Raw genomic sequence first — 22126 nt, 5'->3', positions numbered from 1 at the left:
ACCTGTAAATTCATCACCTGAAAATGATCACCTAATTTTAAAAAATCAAACATATATGAATACCTTAGGAACCCCCTGTTTGCCCCTCCCCAACCACAACCATCCTCCTACCCATTCTCCTGAGTTTTGTGTTTATCATTACCTTACTTTTTTTTAGTTTTACTACATAGGTATATATCCCTAAACAACATAGAGTATTCTTCTGTATGCTTTCAAACTTCATTTAGGTATCATACTGTGGATATTCATCTGCAGTTTGCTTTTTTTCATTCAACATTGTGAGATCCATCCATGTTACATGTATGAGCTATAGTTGGTTCATTTTCATTATCCCTTTGTATTATTATGTCAAAAGTTATGTATCCATTCTACTGTCAGTGGTTATTTGAGTTGTTCCCTTGATTCTGCTGTTTCAAACAATGCTGTTTGTGAACACTGTGTCTGTTTGTGTCTGTCTCCTGTACATGCACATGTTCAAGAGTTCCCAAACTTTAAACTTTAGCTGTCCATCAGAATCACCTGGAGGGCTTGTTCAACCACAGATTTCTGGGCTCCGCCCCCAGAGTGTTTGATTCTGTATGTCTTGGTTGGGGCCCTGGGAATTTGCATTTCTAACAAGCTTTCAGGCAATGCTGGTACTGGGACTTCACTTTGAACATCATTGCTGTAGGGAATATATACAGGAGTGGAATTGCTTGATCAGACGGTGCCAGATTGTTTTCCTGTGTTTGTATGAATTTATGCTGCCACTAGCAGCATATGAATTTGCTTTACATCTTTGTTAATACTTGATTTGGACAGCCTGATCCGTGTTCCTCCAGCCCTGGGGCAACTGCATTTAAAAAAAAAAAAGAAAGAAAGAAAGAAAAGTACTTGATATGGTCAGACTTTTAAATTTTTATGGAGCTGGTGGGTGTGAGATGGTATCTTGTGGTTTTAATTTGCATTTCTCAGATTACAAGTGGGACTGAGAATCTTTTCTTACATCTTTTGGCCATTCATGTTTCCTCTTTGTAAAATGTTCAAGTCTTTGCTCCATTTTCTTTTGATTTGGCTTTTTCTTATGGATTTGTAGGGATTCTTTATATACTCTGAATACTAATATTTTGTCTGTACATGTTACAGATGTAGTCTCTCTGTGGTTTGTCTTTCACTTCTTTATATGATATCTTTTAATGACTAGAATTTCTTAATTTTAACGTAATGAAAATTTATGATTTACGCCTTTTATGTCTTGTTGAATAAATCCTTCCTTAACTTGTAGTCCTAAAGACATTTGTCTGTATTTTCATCTAAAAGCTTTAAAGTTAGGGCCGGCCCGTGGCTCACTTGGGAGAGTGTGGTGCTGATAACACCAAGGCCACGGTTTCGGATCCCTATATAGTGATGGCAGGTTAGCTCACTTGGGAGAGCGTGGTGCTGACAACACCAAGTCAAGGGTTAAGATCCCCTTACCAGTCATCTTAAAAAATTTTTTTAAAAAAGCTTTGAAGTTTATCCTTTCACATTTAAGTCCTTAGTAGATCTGGCATTGACTCTTATGTCACTTTAGTATTTTTGTTGGTAGAATACTTTTATTTCAGGTTTTAAAAGGCTTCAAATCTGAGTTATTTATGAGTTAAGTTGTTCCTAGAGCTTATTATATACACTACATTAATATTTTATGTTGAGGGCCGAGCCCGTGGCGCACTCGGGAGAGTGCGGCGCTGGGAGCGCAGCAACGCTCCCACCGCGGGTTCGGATCCAATATAGGAATGACTGGTGCACTCCCTGGCTGAGTGCCCGTCACAAAAAAAAAAAAAAAAAAAAGGTGAAAAAAAAAAAATTTTATGTTGAGCAAAGGTGCCCTTTTTGGGAAAGATTTTTTTTTTTTTTTGTCATTTTTTCGTGACCGGCACTCTGCCAGTGAGTGCACCAGTCATTCCTATATAGGATCCGAACCCGCTGCGGGAACGTCGCCGCGCTCCCAGCGCAGCACTCTACCGAGTGCGCCACGGGCTCGGCCCTGGGAAAGATTTTTGATCACATTTGAAATCCTTCCAAAATTTTTGTTGGATTTTTCAAATTTTAGACCTGATAATGGTATTGTGGTTGTGTGGGTTTCTTTCTTTCATTCAAGATTCCTTATTTTTTAGAAATACATTTTGAGCTGTGTCTGGGATTTGCTTCAAAATAATATGGGGATGAGGGAGAGTGGTTGGGGAACAGATGAAATCCGATTGGCACTGAGTTCATAATTGTTGAAGCTGATTGATGGGTTCATTGTATCATTCTGTCTACTTTTGTACACGTTTAAATATTCTCATATAAAAAGTTTAAAATATCCAAGGACTATTTCCAGGGTTAGATTCCATATTGTCCTATACTTTATTTAACCAGTTCCCATTGGTAGACACTTGTTTTTTCCCAATCTTTTACAATTTTTTTTTTTTTTTTTTTTTTTAAAGATGACCAGTAAGGGGATCTTAACCCTTGACTTGGTGTTGTGAGCACCACGCTCAGCCAGTGAGCGAACCAGCCATCCGTATATGGGATCCGAACCTGTGGCCTTGGTGTTATCAGCACCACACTCTCCCGAGTGAGCCACGGGCTGGCCCTACATTATTTTTTTATTTTTATTTTTTTTAAAAGATGACCGGTAAGGGGATCTCAACCCTTGGCTTGGTGTTGTCAGCACCATGCTCAGCCAGTGAGCAAACCAGCAATCCCTATATAGGATCCGAACCCATGGCCTTGGTGTTATCAGCACCGCACTCTACGGAGTGAGCCACGGGCCGCCCCTTTTTACAATTATAATAGTGAATAGCCCTGTAAATTTGTCATTTGGCCCATGTGGCATTACAGTATATCTGTGGGGGATAAATCCCTAGAAGTAGAATTGCTAAATCAAAGGGTGTGGCACTTGTGATTTTAATAGGTATTTTCAGCCTGGACCCTGTAGCAGTAGTACCAGTTTACAGGAGCATCTTTTCTTTCTTTCTTTTTTTTTTTTTCGTGACCGGCACTCAGCCAGTGAGTACACCGGCCAGTCCTATATAGGATCCAAACCTGTGGCGGGAGCGTCGCCGAGCTCCCAGTGCTGCACTCTCCTGAGTGCAGTGCGCCACAGGCTCGGCCCAGGAGCATCTTTTCTAAATACCCTTCCACCCAGGTGGGGTTTGGTTTAGCACATTTATTGAGTGCCTTCAAAGTGCTAGGCCCTGGATACAAGATAACAGTCATGTATCAAGTGAAATTGTTGTTGTGTGCCAAGCACAGGCACATTATGTGTTAATCCTTACAGCCACCCAACAAGGAAGGTTCTTAGACGAGAAAACTAGAGCTCAGAAGTGACATGGTTACTGGCCCAGCTAATAAGTGGCTGAGCTAGGATTAAAGCCAGGTTTGAACCCTCTAACACCTGTGCTTTTAAAGAACACCCTTAACTGCCTCTCAGGAGGAATAATCTATGGTCATAGAGTCTAATACAGAGGAGGAATCAGGCTCAGAGAGGGTAACTGGCCACAAGAACATACAGCCAGGAATTTATGGAGTCCCCAGGGAGAACCCACATACGTCTGATTGGAAGCCTGTGGTCTGTACTGAGCTGCCCACCTTCCTCACATGGAAGGAGTTTCCAAATCTAATTAGGGTTCCATCAAGAGGATTTTCTCCATGAGGAGCTCCAGTTCTTTTTTTAAAAAAAGATGACCGGTAAGGGGATCTTAACCCTTGACTTGATGTTGTCAGCACTACACTCTCCCAAGTGAGCCAACCGGCCATCCCTATATAGGGATCCGAACCTGTGGCTTTGGTGTTATCAGCACCACACTCTCCCAAGTGAGCCACGGGCCGGCCCTAAGAGCTCCAGTTCTATAGAGAGCCTCAAGTCACTGGTCCTTGGTGTGTATCTATTGGCCAACAGAGGGGGCTTTAGGGATGACCCATCTATGATTAATGTACTAATGACAATATAGTCACTGCCGTTTATTGAGTGCCTACCGTGTGCAAGATGCTCTTAGGTGCTCCGTGTAGTATTTTAGTCCTCACAATAATCCTGCTTGGGAAACATGTTATTGTCCTTATTGTCCAGATTAGAAACTGAGAGTAAAACAAGTTAAATAATAGTCCTAAGGTCAAATGCTAATAAGAACAGGTAGTTTTTATGCCCATCTTATAAATGAAGACCCTGAGACTCAGAGTTTAAGCGATCAGCCCAGGGTTGCACAGCAAGTAAGTGTTAGGGTTGGGACTCTGCATTTTAGTAACTTTTTTGTTTTTTGGTTTTTGGGGTTTTTTGGCAGCTGGCCAGTACAGGGATCTCAACCCATGATGCTGGTGTTAAAGGGCTGCACACTAACCACCTGAGCTAACCAGCCAGCCCGAGGTGGGACTCTGAATCCTTCCGCTCTGTAGTCTCTCAGGGAGAGCACTGTGTGAGATATTGCTGCTTGTGCCTTTTCAAATGTGGGGAAACCCAAGCTTGGGTCACAAAGTATAGCACAGAATTATTAACTAGTTTGCTAGTGCTTCTTTGTATCCATACATTGTCTCATTGAGCCTCTGACAGTGCTAGAAGGTAGATGGGGTTTTCCACTTACCTTGAAGGAACTGAGGTCTTCTAACTTTAAATCCCAAGTCCTTTCCACTGTCCATGTCACATCCACATTTCTACAGTGGGAAGAACACAGGCTCTGCAGGCAGACACACCTGACGCTACCTCCTCCATTTTTTTTATTGTTGTTTTTTTTTCTTTCTTCTTTCTCTCTCTCTCTTTTTTCTTTTTTCTTCTTTTCCTCCATTTTTTTTTGTCTGTAGGATCTTGAGCAAGTTAATCCGCCTTTGTGAACTTACACTTCCTCATCTATAAAACATGAATTTTTAGTGGGGGTTGGGGACCCAGAGGCTATTCTGGTTCCTAAGGCACAGCTCTTAGAGCCTATTAATTCTCAAGGACAGGGGTTTACAGTTTGGAGCAATGCCAGGTAAAGAAGAGGCCCTTTGGGAGGCCAGGGATATGCTAATGGGTGAACAATATGAGGGAGGCATAATTACACCAAAGGCTTCCTATTGTAGTGCTTTTTTTGATGCACTTTTGGGTCTTTGGTTTACATATAAAGAAAGTGAGATGCCCCCAGAGGTGAAGTGACTTGCCCAAGGTCACACAGTGAGTTAATAAAGGGCAATGCTGGGATTAGAACTCAGTCTCTTGTCTGCTAACAAAGCTTACTTTTTTCTTATACTCCATTGTTCTCTTGAGGGGACAAAAACTGGTCCAGGGATAGGATCATGGCACACTGAAGCTGAAGAGAGGGCCTTAGAGCATCTCATCCATACTTGTTAGATGAGAAAGTGAGGCCTGCAGTGCTTAGTAGACAAACCATAGCCAGATAGAGATACCACAGAGCAGGAGTAAACCCGCATTTCTAGACTTTAAGGTCCAGGTTCTTTTCACAGTACCATGCAAAACTTTCAGTTTGCCTTTTTTCTATGAAAAACTAAACCCTCATTCAAAACGTCAGTGGTTTAGGGCCGGCCCGTGGCTCACTTGGGAGAGTGTGGTGCTGCTAACACCAAGGCCACGGGTTCGGATCCCTATATAGGGATGGCCGGTTAGCTCACTGGGTGAGCGTGGTGCTGACAACACCAAGTCAAGGGTTAAGATCCCCTTACTGGTCACCTTTTAAAAAAAAAAACAGAAAAACCCACAAAATGTCAGTGGTTTACAATAAGAACAACTGTTCGGTTTGGGGAGCTTTTTTCTAAATAGAAGCTGTTTCTCTCTCTCTCTCTCTCTCTTTAAATTTTTAATAGGAATAATATACTAGAAGAAGGGGGAAAAAAAGCTTTAGTGGAGGATATTGGTAGAAAGAAGATAAAAATTTTATAGAGTGTCTGAAATCTAGGTAAGTCCCCAAAGCCAGGATATAATTTGGAGGCCAGCACTCTCACCTATCCCAGCCACCTTGTTACCCATCCTGCCCTACTCACAACAGGCCTTCAGAAGGCCCAGCCTTCCCCCGGCTGCTGCATCTGGTGAACATCAACGGAAATCCCTAGTATTTTTCTTTGCATGCAACCAACCATAGAGATGTAGGTCAGGCATTGCTGGCCTGGCAGTTATAATAGCTCTAGCTTCACCCCCTGCACCTGCAGCCATCTTCACCAAATCCCACAGGGGTGGGAAAAGGATGGTCCCCTCTAAACAGAGATCAAATCCCCAGGGGCCCATATGGGCAGAGCTGGCTGGGACTGAACAGGGTGTTGGAAGAGACCATCTGGAATGTGGGGTTTGGGAGGGTAGCTCTTCTTTTCCTCCTTAATGTCTGATGTCTGGAGTGACTAGCAGCTGGATTGGTGGTGCTTCTGCTCAGCTCAGCTTAGAGTCATCATCACTGATGGAGGAGACTAGGGAGGTCCCATCCTCCCCCTGGGCTCAGCTGCGTCCCCAGACCTGCACCTGAACCCCCAAGCCTGTCTGGTGTTTACAGGATTGAAGCTGCCACCCTTTGGGACCTAGGCTGTTTTCATTTCTGTTCTCAGCTGTCTGGTCTCCATGGACCTCACTTACAGGTTCATGCGTGCCCGTCCCCCATGCAGCCCCACGAGGCTCCTCCAGCCAGGCACACTCCTCTTTGGCCTTTGTTCTCTTCAGCAGTACTGCCAGCTCTATGCCTGGCCCAAGGGAGGGCTTTCCTGATCCCTCAGACAGTCTCCATTGGTCCAACCTACACCTTTCCTGAGATTCAGTCTCTTTGTCTGCACTCTGGAGGGCGGGGTTGTGGTGCCAAGGCTGGAGAGGTGGGAGTGTGCCCCTGTGTGGCTGCTCTGGACTGGCCTCCAACTGGCTGGCTGACTCTGGTCCGAGCTTTTTCCTGCCCTGGGCTTCACGTATCTCCTTTGTAAAGGTGTTGGACCAAGATTGATACATGTACCGTTGATCTTCAAGATAACTTATAGGTGATATGCAAATTGACATTTTTTATTTTAATAGTCAATGTATTTTATGTTGATTTCCATTTGTGTTAAATGATACTGGTTTTCTTTTTATAATAGTAATAGTAATAGTAAGTTGTCTTTCCATGCATTCATTTAGTAAATACTTACTGAGTGTCTACTATATGCCAACCACCATTCTAGCTACTGGGGATACCTGCCTTAATGGAGTTTGTGTTCTAAGATGACAGAGAGTGATAGGAACATGGGTAGGAGCAGCTTTTGGTGTTTTTTTTAAATAAAGGGTGATTGAGAAAGGTCTCTGAAGAGGAGACACGTGAGTAGAGATCTGCTGCATGACCTGAGGGAGTAAACCATGTAACTGTGAAAAGAACATTCCAGACAGAGGGTACAAGTAGAAAGGCCCCAAAGTGAGAAGAGTGTGTTTGGCATGTTTGCGGGAGAGCACAATAGATGAGTGTGGCTAGAACAGAGTGAGCAGGGGAGAAAGTGGTAGAAAGAAGGTTTGTGTGAGCCATGGTGAGACACTTTGGCTCTTCCTCTGGGTGCGATGGGAAGGCAGTAAAGGATTTTGAACAGACAGGAACCGACTTTGTTGACCTCGCTGGCTGCTGTGCAGTGAAGGGACCATGGGGTAGACAAGAATCTGGGACACCAGTAAGAAGGCTGTTACAGCAGTACAGGCAAGAAGTGATGTTGGATTGGACCAAATGACAGCAATGGAGGTTGTGAGTAGTGAAATTCTGGATAAATTTTGAATATAGATCCATTGGTATATAGGGACAGATGAGAGCTAGAGAGGATTTAAAGATGACTCCTGGACACACAGCTCTGATGCCCCTTCCCTCGTAATACAAAGCAACCACCCCACCACCCCCAACCCCCAGCCTGTCTACTCCGTGGCCCTGCACATGCCTGGTGGTTGGGTGATGTGTGTGCTGAAAGGGGGAACATCACAGCCTCAGCAAACCCCTGCCCTCCCTTTGCCTCACTGTCTCCGTCCAGCCCCTACCTTCCTGCTCTTATTGTGGTCCACCCTTCAGTACCTGGTGAGCAAATGTTTTTTGCCTCCATGAGAGCAGCAGAAATGGTTTTGTCTCTTTCTTGATCTGGGTCCCCACAGTTATCAAACTATTTTCCTTGAGGAAAAAAATCCTCAAAGGCTTCTTCCCCTGCCTTTTGTAGATGGGAAACAGAAGACCAGAGAGGCAAGCAACTTCCGTAGTCCATATGCAATCCATCAGCAAATTCTTTCAGCTTTACTTTTAAAAATAAATTCTAAATCTGGCTGCCCTTACCAGCATCCCTGGCACCATCGTGGCCAAGCCACCATTATATTTCCTGTGGATGGGTGCATCAGCTCCTCACCAGACCTCTTGCTTCTACCCTCGCCCCTGAACATTTTCACCCAGCAGCCAGATTTCTGGGTGGTCCACATGTCACATCAGGTGGGACAGTGAGTTTCTTCTGGGCCTTGTGGCAGTGGTGGTGATTTTCTTTTGCAGTTTATCGGTGCCCTGGGTGTTGGCTGTGAACAGCACACCTCTGGGTGGCCCCTCCCTCAGCATTGTTCGCTGCAGAGTGTTCCAGCCCTCTTGGCACCACTCTGTTAAAACCAGAGTCGGATTGTGTCTCTTCCCTGCTCACAACCCTGCAGTGCTTCTACAAGACAAGTCCAAGTCCTTAAATGGCCCAGAAGGCCCTGCACAATCTGGATGTTGGCTAGCTCCAGACCTCATTACTGCTAGTCTCCCCTCATTCACTTGGCTTCAGCTCCAATGGCATCTTTCCTCTTCCTGGAGCCCCTCGAGCCTGTTCCTGCCTCAGAGCCTTTTCTGCTGTTGTTCCTGCTGCCTATTCTCAGATACTTGCGATGCCTGTTCCCTCACTTCACTCAGGTCTCTAATCAAATGTCACCTCCTCAAGAAGTTTTCCTTGACCATGGATTCTAATCCTGCCGCCTTCCATGTTTCTCTCTACCCCCCTTAACACTTATCACCATCTGACACATTTGTTTATTGCCTGTCTCTTCCCATTAGATTATAACTCATACAGGTAGGAATTTTCATCTGATTTAGTTACTGCTTTATCCCCAGCACTTAGCATAGTGCCTGACACTTACTGGGCACTTAATAAAGATTTGTTGAATGAATGAATGCCCAGAACTAAGCAGGGCAGCTTGTCTGAGCCTTCCTACAACTCCATAGGTCAACATGGCTCAAAAAGAGGTCATGTTCTATCTTAGAAAGCTCAGCTAACAGCTCTACCAAAGCTACTTGGCATCACTTGTTTCCAAGATAATGACCACAGAGAGCCAGGAGCTCTCTCTGCAAGTACTGGCCTTGCAGGGCTGGGTTGGTGGAGGAAAAGATTAAGCACAGAGTAGCCATCAGCACACCCTTCCCTTTCCCACCCCTTGAGGCACCCAGGGAACCAGTGTGCAGGCTACTTCCTTGTGCTCAAAATCATCTCCGACTTCCAGGGCCTAAGAGTAGCAGATTCTCAATAAATGTTGATGGATGAAAAGGTGAAGGAAGGCAGGCTTAGTAAAGTCCCTCTTCATCTATTGCATTGGCAAATTTAATGTGCTATGGAGTCAGACACCCTCACTAGTAACCAGTGACCTCAGGCAAAGTCTCATTACCTCTCTGAGTCTTAGTTTCCTCATTAGTAAAACGGGGATGATACCTATTTGCAAGATTTTGAGAATTCAAGCAGTAAATATTAGCTCAGCAAATATTAGCTGTTATTTTTTTGTTTATAACTATGAGAGGCACTATGAGAAGCACAAATGGAGCCACTCGTTTTTAGCTGTAAAAAAATAAACTGGGCTGAGCCCGTGGCGCACTCAGTAGCGTGCTGCGCTAGCAGCGCGGCGTCGCTCCCGCCGCCGCGGGTTCGGATCCTATATAAGGATGACCGGTGCACTCACTGGCTGAGCGCCGGTCACGGAAAAAAAAAAATAAATAAAATAAAATAACAACAGCTAACATTCATTGAACAGTTACCATGAACCATTTAATTCTGCTGCCAGCTTGTGAAGTAGATACAGGTGTTCTCACTTTACATCTGGAACACCAGGCTCAGAGGAATAAAGGGTCTTGCCCCAGGTCCAGCAGCCAGGTAGTTGCAGAATTGATATTGGAAGCCACAATGTCTTACTCCAGGGGTCAGGAGGCCCAAGGCCAGGCTCTCCCCTGTCCCTGGGTGAGGTCTTGGGGGAGGATGTTCCTTCACCTCTTCTAGGTCTCAGTTTCCCATCTGTTCAGGGAGGGGGGTGAATTAGACATCTCTGTGAACTGGAGATCATGACACTCTTAAGATTTCTGGGCAGTCTAGATGACACATCAGGTGGGACAGTGAGGTGCTTCTGGGCCTACTAATAGTGGTGGTGGTAGTGGTTCTTTTGCAGTTCATCGGTGCTCTGGGTGTTGGCTGTGAACAGCACACCTCTGGGTGGCCCCTCCCTCGGCATCACTGAGTACAGAAAGAGTGCTCCAGCCCTCCTGGCACCATCCCAGGAATCTTACTGTTTTGCACCTTGGGAGGGGTGGCAGACTGAAGCAGAGATGAAAAGGGGAAAAGACTAGAAGGAACCGGAATGTAGGAAATGCAACCCCGTGGGAGCCTTCAGCTCTTGAGTTTTTGGTTACAGGAGGTATAAGCATTCATATGTACAGAGGGAAGGGAAGACTGTTGCAGGGATTTGTTCCCATCCCCAAATCCTCCAGAGCTGTTGCCTTCTGCTTTGGAATTCCAACCATTTCCGATCAGATAAAGGTGGCTGAAAATATCCAGGACTTGTCTGGACTAGTTGGAGGCACTGCTGAGGTGAAGAGGTTGAGGCCACAGGGGCAGAGCCTGATAAGTTCTGGCCCCTCCAAGGAGCTGGACATGGGTCATAGATTTGCCCATTGCCCTCTCTCTCTGGCATCCCACAAGTTTGAGGGCAAGGCTCAACAGGCTTTGAGGTGGAGGAGGTTAAAACCTTTCTGTAGCAACAAGGCCTTCTACTCCAGAATGTTGCTTCTCACCTTACACTCTAATTACTGGATGTCTTGGATACCCCTGAGAGAAACCCAGGTAGCTGCTCATTCATCTATGTGTGAGTTACTTCCATCCTCCTTACACTGTAGAACTTATAGGAGCCCTTTGAAATGTTCCCCTTCATTTTACAGATGGGGGAAGTCCCAGACTTTCCCAGCATCCCAGACAGGAGAATCAACGCACCCCAAGCAAACCAATGATGGAGCTGGGAAGCAAAACCTACATCCACTATCTTTTCTCTACAGCATCCAACACTGATCAGCACCAGACGAGGTAGTGGGCATAGCTTTAGGCAGAAAGGAGGAAGGAGAAGCTGCTTTGGACCATGGAGCACTTGGGGACAAAGACCCCAAAAGGAAACAGAATTTTAGGGAGAGGGTTGGCCCTAGTTCTTGTAGGTTGTTACTCCAATCCCTCCTGCCTGTTGCCTCAGCACAGTGTAGAAGATTCCTTTTCTAGAACCTTCCTATAAACTTCCTGTCCCACTTACTGAGCCTGGGAGAACTTGGTGTCTGGAGAATTCTGGGCAGCCAGCCCAATTGCCTGATATCTCAGGACCTCCTAGTTTTGCCAGGCAGTGAGGATGAGGATGAAGAGAGAGGGAACTGGCCTTTCTTCTCTTCCTTCCTCACTCTCCACTGGTCAGCCATACTCTTCAGCACCTTCTCTGGGGCCTGCCCTGGGCTAGGTCCAGGGGACAGAGCCCATGGTCAAATGAGGGAGGAAACAGGCAGCTGGGCTTTTTGAAGAAGTGACGTGTGGTTTAAGACCTAATCGATAAACAGGAGAGAGCTCGGCAGAAGGACCAGTATGGGCAAAGGTCCTGAGGCTGAACAGAACATGGAATGTGAGGAATGAAGCAGCCTGGTCGTAGATGAAGCTGAGGAAACCCTTCAGTCAGGGCTTTGCAGCTGAGCCTTGGTCTGAGAGTAAGAACAGCAGTAGTAGCTGACACTTACTCAGTTTGTTGTGTGCCATGCATAGTTCTGAGAGCTTTACATGTATTACTATTGAATCCTCACAGTGTTCTTTTGAAATAAGGACATTTTGTATCACCATTTTATAGATGAGGCCCAAAGCTAAACATCTTAGTCTAGTCGCAAGGCTTATCGGTTACCTGCCTACTCTGAGCTCTGGCAGCCCAGCTTGGTGGAGAAATAGAAGTTAATTTGTCCTCATCCAGATAGCACCTCCATTTTACAAATGAGGAAACTGATACTGGGAGAGGAGCAGGACCTGGCCTGGGGCCCGGAGTGAGACTGACAAAGCTTCCTCTGCCTGCCCATGTTGGCTTCTTGGGCAACTCTTGGAACAGAGTTGCAGGAGAGCAGCAGAGGAGAGAGGACCAGAACTAAGGCCAGTCAGTGAAGGGAGATAGAGGGAGAGAGGCTTCAGCTCCCTAACAGGGAAGAGTGTTCCAGTGGGGCTGTCCAAAGATGAAATGCTATGCCCAGGAAGGAGGGCGCTCCCCATCACAAGTGTGTAAATAGAGAATGCCCTAGAGATGACTGTAAACTCCCACAGGTATGGACCATGCTGAATGAAACAGATCTACTATGTGCCCTTGGCATTGTACCTTTCTGAATGAACCCCATCTGTGAAATGGGGGTATTAGCTGGGGGCGAATACACATGAACACATAGCATCTCTCCCCAGGAGTGGTTTAATGCTTTGGCTCTGGAGCCAGACTGCCTAGATTCAAATCCTGGCTCTAGGGCTGGCCGATTAGCTCAGCTGGTTAGAGCACGGCATTGTAACACCAAGGTCAAGGGTTCGGTTCCCCGTCCCAGCCAGCCACCAAAAAAACCAAACAAAGGGGCCGGCCCGTGGCTCACTCGGTAGAGTGCGGTGCTGATAACACCAAGGCCCCGGGTTCGGATCCCGTATATGGATGGCCGGTTCACTCACTGGCTGAGTGTGGTGCTGACAACACCAAGTCAAGGGTTAAGATCCCCTTACCGGTCATCTTTTAAAAAAAAAAAAAAAAAAAAAAAACCAAACAAATCCCAACTCAACGACACTTATGAACTGCGTGACCTTGCGAGGGTGACTTGACCTCTCTGCTCCTGTCTCCTCATCTGTAACATGGAGAATAATAACAGCACTTATTCAATGAGGTTATTGTGAGGATTAAGTGAATTCTTATACGTGAAACACTTAGCACCATGCCTGGTACCTAGTAAATATCAATTGTTTTATCATTATCAGGAAGGAGGTCATAAGCTTCCAAATGAGCCTCTCTGCCCCCAATAAATGCTTTTCTGAATTCTCTCTCTCTGCCTCCAGGCACAGCACCCTGGTTCTGATCTGAGGAGATGGAAAGCCCACGCTTGCACTGCTGCCCGCTTGCACTGCTGCCCGATAGCTTTCTTGATTCTCCAGCGGAGGTGTTATCTCCTCCCGGCACAACCACTTCCTTTTCTGAGAAATGAGCACATCTGTTAGGCTTAGCTTCTTAGAACTAAATGTGGGGGAAGAGGCGGGGGAGGAGCGGCTGGCAGCTGACAGGGGCAGAGTTGGAGGAAGATTAACATGAAGTTTGTTGTGAGGTTGCCTCCAAATATTCCTTCAAGCCTAAATGGCTTGGGTCGCCCCATGACACCCCCTTCAGCCAGTAACACCAAGGTCACCTTGCTTCATCAAGTGCTTTAACCCCCTGATACCACCACTGCCTTGTGAGGTTAAGGCAGGAGGAACTGAGGCTTGCTATGATGCCCATAGCTGTGCTGACGGAATTGAAGTGTTGACCCCAGCACAGTCTGGACACCCATCTCTTTGCCCCTGCCCCATTGAGCTGCCTCTCCCAAGTTGCCTACATCCAGACCTATGTTCCCCCAGGGTAGAGGAGAAAGGCTGTGTTTCTCTCACATCTCTGAGGCTAACAGCTCCCCTGGGAAAGCCAAGGGAAGTGGATTCTAACCACAAACCTCACTTCTTCCGAGTCTCCGCCTGCAATTCCCTGCCAAGAGAGTGATAAGGCCGCTCCATTTGCCCTGCCCCCCTTCCTGCCATCTCCCAGGGATCTCCTAACAAGGCCTTGTTTATCTACTCAGCAGGCATTTATCAGCCTCTCCCTCAGGGAAACTGAGGCCAGGAGCAGAAAGTGACTCTGCAAGTGATGCACAGCCTGCCTGTGCAGGGCTGTGATGAGGCCAGAGCAGGGTACAGTTCTGATGTTCCTGGCACTTTCCCTGGCTGCTAGGAGCCCCTTCTTCTCCACCTACCTCTTTCCTGAAATAACCAAGCAGGAAGGAAGCTGTGGGCCTGAGCCCTCCAGAGTCACCCAAGAGGAAGGAAGGGCCTGTCTGGCACAGGCGCTTGTTCCCCACTGAAGCCAGGACGGAAGGGTTTCACTTTCCCTCCTGGTCTTCGTCACATCCTTTTCCTGGGGCACTCAGTTCCCCTAAGCTGGCTGGGGCCAGTGCTCGTGCATTCATCTGGTGGCCTCAGGCCTCTTTACCCAAATGTCATATCCCTGGCCTAGAATATGGGATTTGCTGCTGAACATCCTGGGGCTTGAAACTGGCTTCCCACTTATCCACTTTGGCCAGGTCTCTCAGTATACCTGAGCCTCAGTTTACCTGGACTTAGAATAAGGACCTCCTTCAGTCACAGAAGTGCATGCACCTAGCCCATGATGGGGGGGGCTTTGGGAAGTACTGTCCTTTTGAAATTGAGGAGAGCACCTCCCTGAGGTTATGAGCAAAGACACTAGAGCCAGATTGTTGATGTAGGTATCCCAGCCACCAAAAAATTAAAAAATAAAGATAAATGTAATCAGGATTAAATGAAAGTATTCATTTATTTGTTCATCTAAAATATATTCATTTAGGGCTGCCTAGTTAGCTCAGTTGGTTAGAGCGTGTTGGTATAACACCAAGGTCAAGGGTTCAGATCCCCATTCTGGCCAGCTGCCAAATAAATAAATAAATAAATAAATAAAAGAGATTCATTTAGAATGGCACCTGCTATGTTCCAGGTATAGCACCAGGTTCTAGATATACAGATAACAAAACCACACTGCCTAATTGGGGAGATAGGACAAAAAATAATCTCTTGAGTGAATATGATTTTACATGTAATTGGGGAATATGGCCTAGTGGAGGTAAAGTGCTTTAGCTCAATGCCTGGCACAGGTGAGACATTCAATAAAGTTCAGCTATCATAATAACCATTATTATTATTTTATTATTGTTGTTTAACAAGTGAGGACACTGTGGGCCAAAGAGGTGAAGTAACCTGCTCAAAGTCACACCGCTAGGAAGAAGCGTGGAAATGCGGGAGGTGAGAGAGAAGGTTGGGAATCAGAAGGTGGAATCAGATTCAAGCAGGGGCTGTGTTTCAGCCCCTGGCAGTGTGGGTGGTAACCCTGGCACTTGGGCCCCATCTCTTGGGCATCATGCCACTGTTTTCGCCTGACTTCTGCAGGGTCGCAGCTGGCCACAGGGTGACCTGCATTGTTAGTTCACTGCCTCTGGACAGAGATCTAGTTAAAGTCAGTCCGTGCCTGTCTGGGTAGACCCCAAGTTTCAGACCTGGGTCAGACTTGGTCCCTGAACCTAGGGACACCCTTCCTACCCGCCTGCCTGAGAGCCTTTGCACTTGTTGCCTCTGCTGGAACATGTTCTTTCTTACTCAAGATTTTTTAATCCTCTCATGGCCACTACCACTGTGTCATTCAGGTCTCAGATCAAACCTCACTTCCTTGGAGAGAGCTCTGACCACTGCACCTACATCAGTCCCCCAGGTATTCTCTGCTACCTTCCCATGACTTATTTTCTTCAAAACACCATCATCTTTGAAATTCTTTTTTTTTTTTCTTGTTCTCTCTCTGCTTCCCACTAATCATCACCACCCCCCACCACAAAAGAATCTTTTTTTGTCCTAATTGCCATCCCATGAAATTTGAATACCACAGTTATACTGTGTATCTCCTTATGTACTGTGGCCCTGTTCAGAGCCATAAACCACTGTAATATCTAAGAATTTTTCACCTTGCCTCGTTGGCGGTAATCTCACTGCCATTGAGAAGGAACTAGAACATAAGTACATGAAAACCTTGTTCACTGCTATATTTCTAATGCCAGACTTGGAGCATAGTTGGTACTCAATAAATATTTATGATATGAACAAAAGTCCAGGGACCCTGGGATCACAAAGGAGACATTCCAGAGTTGGAGGAGGGAAGAACAGGGAAGAGGGGACTCCAAAGTGGAGTCTTGTTGGCTGAGTAGAGGTTGGCTAACTGAGGAACAGAGATGTGGGGAGGGTGACCAGTTAGAGGACGCAGGGGGGTTGACAAAGGCATGAGGGTATGAAGCTCTGGAATATATTGTGTGGGGCCATTGCACTTGCATGGCCAGGATTATTGAAGGAAGGACCCTGAAAGTGGTCTCAGCCTGGGCCTCTCCTGGGGACCAAGTCAGGAGACCCAGGTTCCTAATCTAGGCTCTACCACAAACTGCTGTGAGAAACTGTAGAATGAGCAGGTGGATTGGCCTTGTTAACTTGTGGGATCTGCCTGGCTGGGAGTCCTTGACTCTCCCATGGAGATCATTAGCCTTTGCCTTTCCCCAGTAGCAAAAACCCAACCCGTACATGGATCCCCATGATAGCAGTCAACTACAAAGAGAAACCTCCCCCATTTTGCTCTAACCCAAGCTGAGGATGCAGACAGGCCCTTGAGCCTGGGTCTCCTGGAAACCTCTGTGACATTAGAGACCTCCCTGCAACCCACCCTTACACCTCATCCCCTGCCTACCATGCCAGGCCTGGCTAAAACCAGTGGGAGCTGCCCAAGGAGAAGTGGGGGCTTATCTCTGCTTTTCCAGACCAGGGCTGCTCTGCAGTCCTGTTTATTTATCCAGAGCAGCCGCCCACTGAGAAAGTGGCTGTTTGTTTCTAAGTGTGTTGTGTGAACTGTGGGCTAAATATACCCACACCACGGCCTCTCCAGCACCCGCCCTGGAATAGCACACCCCATTTTGCTCATGCTCTCTTTGCAAAAGCAATCCCCAGAATCCACGCCCCTGGAAATCCTCCTCCTCCTCCCCAGGAGCTCCCGAAGTGGAGATGAAGGTTGTCCTGGCTAGGAACGCATAAGTGGGGACTGGACGGCTCAGTGCCTTGTTCTCTGTGGCACTGAAATAAGAATGTCCCCTCCACCCTGGAATGATGGTTCCTGGACAGTGAATGCTTTGTGCCCTTGCAGGGACAAGGCCTGTTTATTCCAACCCAGCCCTGGAGCTGAAAATTTCCTATGGCTGCCAGCCCTCTAGTTCAGCAAAGTTCCCATCAAGGGAGCCAGGCCTCTCCCACTTTGGCTGCAACCCCAGTGTCCCTGGGTTCTTATGGGACATTTGGCCCCTTGGGATAACCAGGGCTTTCTGGCCATGGTCTCTCTTCTCCCATGCTCTCCACAGCCCAGAACTCTCCCACATCACAGTTAAGTCTTTTTTTGTGACTCTGTCTGGGTCTCCTTAACTTGGGAGCAGAAAAATTAAACCTCCCATAAGAGTTTTCTTGTCTGCCAAGACCTGCAGAGGCTGGTCAAGATGGATAGGGAGGCATACCCAGGCCAGTCATTGTCCTCCTGTTCTCAGACCTGGGCTCTACCTCAACCCTGCTCCCACATTCCTTTTCCTTGGAATCCTTTCAGCACTACTGGCAGGACAGGTTCCCCAAGCCCCCTGAAATAAGGAAATTGTCCTGCTGTAGGAGCCCTCACTCTGAAGCCAGGCAGTCCTGCAGTCTGTCCTGGCTCTGCCATCTGTTAGTGTTCTCTACTTTAAACCTCAGTCATGTCATCCATGAAAATGGGGCTCAAGTCTCTACCTCTGGGGATTCTGATGAAGGCAAAATGGGGTAACAGAGCCTGGTACTTAGTAGATACTCAATACACTTGTTGTACTCTTGTATTTATTGAGCACCATGTGCCAGATACTGCTCTGAGCACTGGGTGTATAGGAACAAGACAGGATCTCTGCCCTTATCAAGTACATCTAGTACAGGAGACAAATCATAAATAGAAAGTATAGGATCTGGTTATGAAAAGTGCTGAGAAGAGGGACTGGTCGGTTAGCTCACTTGGGAGAACATGGAGCTGGTAACACCAAGGTCATGGGTTAGGACCCCTGTACCAGCCAGCTGCAAAAAAAGGGGGGGCGGAGGTTGGGGTGCTGGCCAGTTAGCTCAGTTGGCTAGAGCGTGATATAACACCAAAGTCAAGGGTTCAGATCTCCGTACCAGCCAGCCACCAAAAAAAAAAAAAAAAAAAAGTGCTGAGAAGAAAAATAAAGTATGGTAAGGGGATAGGTGGAGAGAGATGGTACAGGGACCATTTTATGCAGGGTGGTCAGTGTACTCAGTGAAGGCTTCTGAAGAGGTGATGTTTGAGCAGAGTCATGAGTGAAATGAGGGTGGGGCAGGTGCTGATCTGGGGTCAGGTACTCCAGGCAGCAGGAACAGCAAGCTTCTAGGGCAGGAAATGTTGGAGGAACAGCAGGCAGGCCAGTACGACTGGAGTGAAGTGTGCAGGGGACAGAGTGGGGAGTAGGGCAGAAAGGGTTCGGTGCTAGATCTCATTACATCTTGCTGACTATGGTAGTGGGTGGGGACTTTATTCTAGGTGAGAGGAAGCCTTGGGAAGGTTGAGAGCTTGGAGTGACTGAATGGAGTGTGGCCTAAATGGAGGATCTTTCTCCATTTGCTTGCTTTCCCCAACTAGATGATAAGCTTTCTGGTAAGGGCTCTGGTTCATGGGTCACTGCTACCTCCCTAATGGCTTAATAAATGTTGAGTATTCTTTCAGTCAAATTGGAGCTCAGAGCATGTGGCACTCTGCTAGGTACCAGGGATACAAAAATAAATGGCCCTGGCTTTCTAAGTGTTACTGTAGGACTTTAAGCACAGGTGTGCTATGATCTGATCTGTGTTTTTAGAAATTTTCTCTGTGGCGGAGCCCGTGGTGCACTCGGGAGAGTGCGGCACTGGGAGCGCAGCGACGCTCCCGCCGTGGGTTCGGATCCTATATAGGACTGGCCGGTGCACTCACTGGCTGCCGGTCACGAAAAAGACAAAAAAAAAAAAAAAAAGATAGGATGCAGTCGTAAATTTTGGGCCGAACCCGTGGCGCACTAGGGAGAGTGCGGCGCTGGGAGCGCGGCGGCGCTCCCGCCGCGGGTTCGGATCCCATATAGGAATGGCCGGTGCGAGCGCCGGTCACGAAAAATACAAAAAAAAAAAAAAAAGAAATTTTCTCTGTGTGGAGCATGGACTGAGGGTGATCACCAAGACTAGAAGGGAGGTATCACAAGTGAGCAAGGTTCCAGTTGGCAGGTGGGACTTGGGGCCAACTGGTGATGACAGGCCTTGTCTGAGGGAGGAGCCATTCAGCCTGTTGGGACCAGGTAGAAATGTAGGCCCAGTGTGGGGGAGCTCTAGGTGGAGAGGCAAGAGTGTGAGCTCTGGAAGCAGCCAGTGACTCTTTCGTTCCACAGACACGTTCTGAGCACTTATTTCTAGGTGCAAGACACCAGGTTTGGATTCTGATTATACCACTGACATAGCTGGTAACCTTGATAAGTCCCTCTGTCCTCAGCGGCCTAGCTTCCTAGTCTGTAAATGGGGAACGTCAGCCTGCACTGCAGCATTGTTGGGAGGATTAAAGGACAAATTGGGTGCAAAGCTTACTCGTAAAAGTGTGCTCCAAGCTTCCCTCTCCCTGTCACACAGGCTGGCAGCAACCTGGGCTGGGTAATTTATCCCACAGCCCCTCCTTCCTCATATCATGTGCTTCCCTCCTGACCTACCTCCAGGACAGAGGGCTGTTGCTTACCTCCTCCTGGGCCCAGAGTCATGCCTCTTGGGGTGGGGGCCAGGGCCAGGGTCTCATAGACCCCATAACGCTGGCCTCCCAGTCCTGCATTGCTGTTACCCTCTCTGCCCTGCCTTGCCCTTCCCACCCACCAGCCTGCCTTAGCCAGAAGCTCCTTTTCCATCTGGCCCTTCTCCCTCACTCGGGCACAGCAGTGGAAAGGTTGAGGCCTAGTGGCTCTGCACTACTCTCAGGCTCAACTCCAAGCTCCTCTGTAGCTTCTAGAATACACGCAGTCTGGCTTCTGCTCACGCCTGCACCCTCATCTCCCCTGATCACCTCTTCTCTTGCACTCCAGCCACCTGGCCCCCTGTCAGGTCCCTGCCCCTGACCATCTCTTTCCCACCTCAGGTTCTAGAGTGAGTACTGCTTCCTAGCTGTCTGACCCCAGACAGCTCTTTCCCCCTCTATACCTGTTTCCTCAGCAATAACATGGGTTGATCATCCCCAGCTGGGGGTCAAGAAAGAGGGCAGCCCTTAACCATTTATCTGGCCCGGAGTGGGCACTGATGGCTACAGTTTTTCAAATCACCAAGACCATTGCATGCAGATAGCCCCTTTTCTCTCTCCCACCCACATTACTATCTGAGGACTCAAACAGCACCTTCCCTTCTCTCTCCCTGCAGGACACTTTTGTGGAACTCTATGGGAACAATGCAGCAGCTGAGAGCCGGAAGGGCCAGGAGCGCTTCAACCGCTGGTTCCTGACAGGCATGACTGTGGCTGGCGTGGTTCTGCTGGGCTCGCTCTTCAGTCGGAAATGACCAGACACTGACCACCCACTCACCCTCCCTTCCCCCTGACTGTCCCCACCACATCCCTCCGTCCAGCCACCTTTGCCACCAGGAGAACCACTACATGCAGCCCATGCCCACCCACCCATCATGGGGTTGGGCCTAGACCTGGTCCCCTGCAGTTAGTTTTCTAAAATCTAACACGCTTCTGTGAGAGCTACCTTCCCCCACACCTCAGTTCTCTTAGCCTCGAAATCCACAAAGTTTCCCCACAATCTGCCCAATGGAGGCTGGCAGGTATGGGGGGGTTGTGGTTAGGGGCAGGACCCTGCCTGATTGGTGGAACTCCTTAGCCTCCCATTACCCCTTAGCCTCCCCAAGAATGCTTTCCTGCTAGAGAGGTGGAAAGTTTTCTGAACTTCTTCCCCAGAAAGAGATACTAGATTGCCTTTGTTTTGATGTTTGTGGCCTCAGAATTAATCATTTCCCATCCCCCCCGGACCAGGGCTCCCCTTCCTTCCATCCCCACCCCCAAGAGCCATTTTGACTAATTAGGGATTTAGGCTGCTTGGGATAAAGAAGCAAGGACCAGGACTCTTCCCTACCTCTGGCCTGGCCAGAGTCCCCACTTGCAGTCCAAATGTCCTCCAGCAGTCTCTGGCTAGAGGCCAGCCCCACCCAGGAGGGAGGGGGCTATAGCTGTAGGAAGCACCCCATGCCAAAGCTAGGGTGGCCCTTGCAGTTTAGCACTACCCTGGTCTCTTCCCCTCCCCTGGCTCCCATGACCACGACTGAGGGACCAACTGGGCCCAACACAGGTGCCCCTTAGCTGTTGATGGCCTCAGCTGCCTCACTTCCTGCAAGATCAGCCTGTGGCATCTTTGCCTTGGGCTGCTGCCCATGGGGTCCAGCATCCAGGGGCCTCGGCCCAGAGGTGAAGGGGAGCTATCGGGAGCAGCTTTGGGAGCCCTAGGGTCTTCCCTACCTCAGGCAGGAAGGGCAGGAAGGAGAGCCTGGTGCACAGGGTGGGGGTGGGGCTGACTGGAGGGACCAGTCCTGCTGGGCCGGGCAGATGCCCCACCCCCATCCAGCCTGGGCAGCTGGGCTGCCAATGCCAGAGTGGCCTGGCTAGGAACCCTTCAGGCTCTCCTCTGCTCCACCCTTGGCCTGTCTCATCCTTGGGGGTCCTGGCCTAGCCCTGGCCGCCCTGGGCTCTCTGCTGTACATATTCAAGACTAGTTTTTATTCCTTGTGAAGATGATATACTATTTTTGTTAAGCGTGTCTGTATTTATGTGTGAGGAGCTGCTGGCTTGCTGTGCGCGTGCACGTGGAGAGCTGGTGCCCGGAGATTGGACAGCCTGATGCTCCCTCCCCTACCCTGGTCCGGGGAAGCTGGCCGGGGGATCCTGGCTCCTGAGGGGCACCTGTCCCTCCCCCAACCCTTACCCCACACTTATTCCAGCTCTTTGAAATAGTCTGTGTGAAGGTGAAAGTGCAGTTCAGTAATAAACTGTGTTGACTCAGTGGACAAA

At 48.2% G+C, this 22126-nt stretch overlaps 1 protein-coding gene across 3 annotated transcripts in view; it reads left to right on the top strand.

Moving 5' to 3' along the window:
• BCL2L1 (BCL2 like 1) overlaps positions 1-22126 on the top strand; it is a 46856-nt gene extending 24730 nt beyond the window's left edge. For all 3 annotated transcript variants that reach the window (XM_063110774.1, XM_063110766.1, XM_063110759.1), the window contains exon 3: positions 20485-22126. In XM_063110774.1, the coding sequence (XP_062966844.1) occupies positions 20485-20622 (138 nt within the window). In that variant the 3' untranslated portion in view covers positions 20623-22126. The remainder of the gene's footprint in view (positions 1-20484) is intronic.

This window comes from Cynocephalus volans, chromosome 1 (genome assembly GCF_027409185.1).
Source record: "Cynocephalus volans isolate mCynVol1 chromosome 1, mCynVol1.pri, whole genome shotgun sequence".
NCBI classification, from domain to species: domain Eukaryota; kingdom Metazoa; phylum Chordata; class Mammalia; order Dermoptera; family Cynocephalidae; genus Cynocephalus; species Cynocephalus volans.
This window is presented reverse-complemented; position numbering and strand designations above follow the sequence as displayed.